This window comes from Penaeus monodon, chromosome 40 (assembly GCF_015228065.2).
Source record: "Penaeus monodon isolate SGIC_2016 chromosome 40, NSTDA_Pmon_1, whole genome shotgun sequence".
NCBI lineage: Eukaryota > Metazoa > Arthropoda > Malacostraca > Decapoda > Penaeidae > Penaeus > Penaeus monodon.
In genome coordinates this window covers 19,139,741-19,142,240 of record NC_051425.1, presented here as the reverse complement: position 1 = coordinate 19,142,240, position 2,500 = coordinate 19,139,741, and the positions used below count along the sequence as shown (strand labels likewise).

Genomic DNA, 2,500 nt, shown 5'->3' with positions numbered 1-2,500 from the left:
TACTAAAATGGAAATTACTATTGAAATTAAAGCTTGTAAAATATCATTCTTCCAGAGTTTCATTTTTTTCTGTTCTTGTTAAATGCCGGTTAAGTTTTTGAATGTCGGTTTGTCGGGTTGTTGGGGATTTTATTTATTATCGACTCTAAGAGAATTTTTTTCTTTAGAAAATTTTATTGGTGGAATGGTCGTACCTATCAACGTTATCATATGTATGTATGTGTATTTATCTATCTGTCTTCCTATCTATCTTTCTAACGATATATCTGTCTATCTGTCTGACTGCCTATCTACTATCTATCGATATCTGGCTGCCTATCCACTATCTATCGATATATCTTTCTGGCTATCTATCTACTGTCTATCGATATATCTATCTGGCTGTCTACCTAGCTACCTACCTACCTACCCCACCCACCCGCCCACCTACCTACCTACCTATCTATCTATCTATCTATCTATCTATCTATTTACCTACCTACCTATCTATCTATCTATCTACCTACCTACCTACCTACCTACCTACCTATCTATCTATCTACCAACCAACCAACCAACCTACCAACCAACCTACCTACCTACCTACCTACCTACCTACCCACCAGCCTATCTACCAACCTATCTATCTATGTATCTATCTATTTATACGGCTGCCTTCCTTTCCAAGATTAGAATAACCTTTTTTCTTGTCTTTACCACCTCTCCCACCCACTTTTTTTGAGTACCCCCTCCTCCCACACACACACCAGACCCACACAAATAAAAGAACCAAAAATTTTAATCCCTTTTTTATATGAATCACCCCCCCCCGCCCCTCCCCCCCTCCCCCAACACCCATTTTGCAAGGTCATCAGGAGACTTTTTCTGTTTCCGAGATGTTTCTAATGATAATTGAGATCGTAACTCTACCCTACGAACAGATTTCAGTCCTGTCGGCAGAGATTATAATGCCGTTTTCACTGTTACCGCACCGTTATTATTATTATTTTTTTTTTTTGTCTTGTCCGTAAATTATAGGCCTATTATGGGGATGGAATTTGTGGAAATAGATATGAATAAGGGTGTTTATTTTATTTATACGTATTTGGCTTTTTCTTATATATATATACATATATATATATATATATATATATATATATATATATATATTATATATATATATATATATATATATATAACGTATATATATATATATATATATGTATATATATATATATATATATATATATATAATTATATATATATATTATGTTAGTATTGTTAGTTTTGTTATGGTACTACTACTATTACTGTTGATATTTTTTTATTTTTTTCTTTCTTTTTGCCATTATTATTATTGTTATTATTATCATCATTTTTTTTTTACTATTACTATTAATGTTATCACCATCATTGATATTATTATTATCATTATTATTATAATTGTTGTTGTTTGGATGTTGTTTTGTTGTTATTGTTATTAGTGTTATTGTCACTATTATTACTGTTACTTATATTATTATTATTATTATTAAAATTTTATTTATTATTTATTATTGTCATCATATCATCATCATTATCATCATCTCATCATCATATCATCATCATCATCATCATCATCATCATCATCATCATCTATCATTATTATCGTAATTATTGACTTTATTATTAGTAGTATGATTATGATTATGAGTATTATTTTGCTACTACTACTGCAAATAATGTTCTCATACCATTTGTTAATTATTATCGTATTATCTTTATTATTTATTGATTGATTATATTTATTTCATTAGTCATCTTTGTTATTATATGTTTGTTTTATTTCCATTAATGTCATTTTGTCATTATTTTTACTTGTATATTTTTTTTCGTTATTATTACCATAATTATGTTGCATTGTTGTTATCAATAGTTACTTTTCAATATTCAAAACGCTGTCGTATTTATTCGTTATTATAATAGTATTTTTTTCTCGTTATTGTAAAGAAAAAAAAAAAACATTTATAATCATAATCAGTATCTGCTTCTTAATAGAAAAAATAGATATGATTCATTAAATATTTTCAAAGAAATATATATTCTAAAAAAAGAAATTAATGTTTTAAATATACAAAGTAATATCCTAAAAACACATAAGAAAAAAAGGAAAGAAATAATCATAAAGTCATATGCATCCCCCCCCCCAAAAAAAAAAAAAAAAAAAAAAAAAAAAAAAACTGAAAATAAAAATAATGAATAAATGCCCCCAAAGAAACCAAATATCCTAAAAAGAGGAAAAAAGGAAAACGAGAAAATGCTCTCAGATAAATAAAAGTCCTAACATCTTTTTTCCCCCCCTTTTGTCCCCACAGAGTACTTGATGAGCGGAGGCAGCCCACGGTACGGCACGGGTACGGCTGCCAAGAGTCCTGGGGCAGGGGGAGCTGTGCTGTACGGCCCCAGCACTACCCCGGACTACCTGTCTATTAACAACTCTCAGCCCAGGTAATTCTCGAGGGGGCACCCTTGACACTTGCGG

The 2,500-nt window shown here is 30.3% G+C and overlaps 1 protein-coding gene across 1 annotated transcript in view; it reads left to right on the top strand.

Annotated features, from left to right (window-relative positions):
- Positions 1-2,500, top strand: part of LOC119597939 (teneurin-a-like) — a 322,308-nt gene that overhangs the window by 104,634 nt on the left and 215,174 nt on the right. The window contains exon 3 of the mRNA XM_037947607.1: positions 2,334-2,466. Coding sequence (XP_037803535.1) covers positions 2,334-2,466 — 133 coding nt within the window. The remainder of the gene's footprint in view (positions 1-2,333; positions 2,467-2,500) is intronic.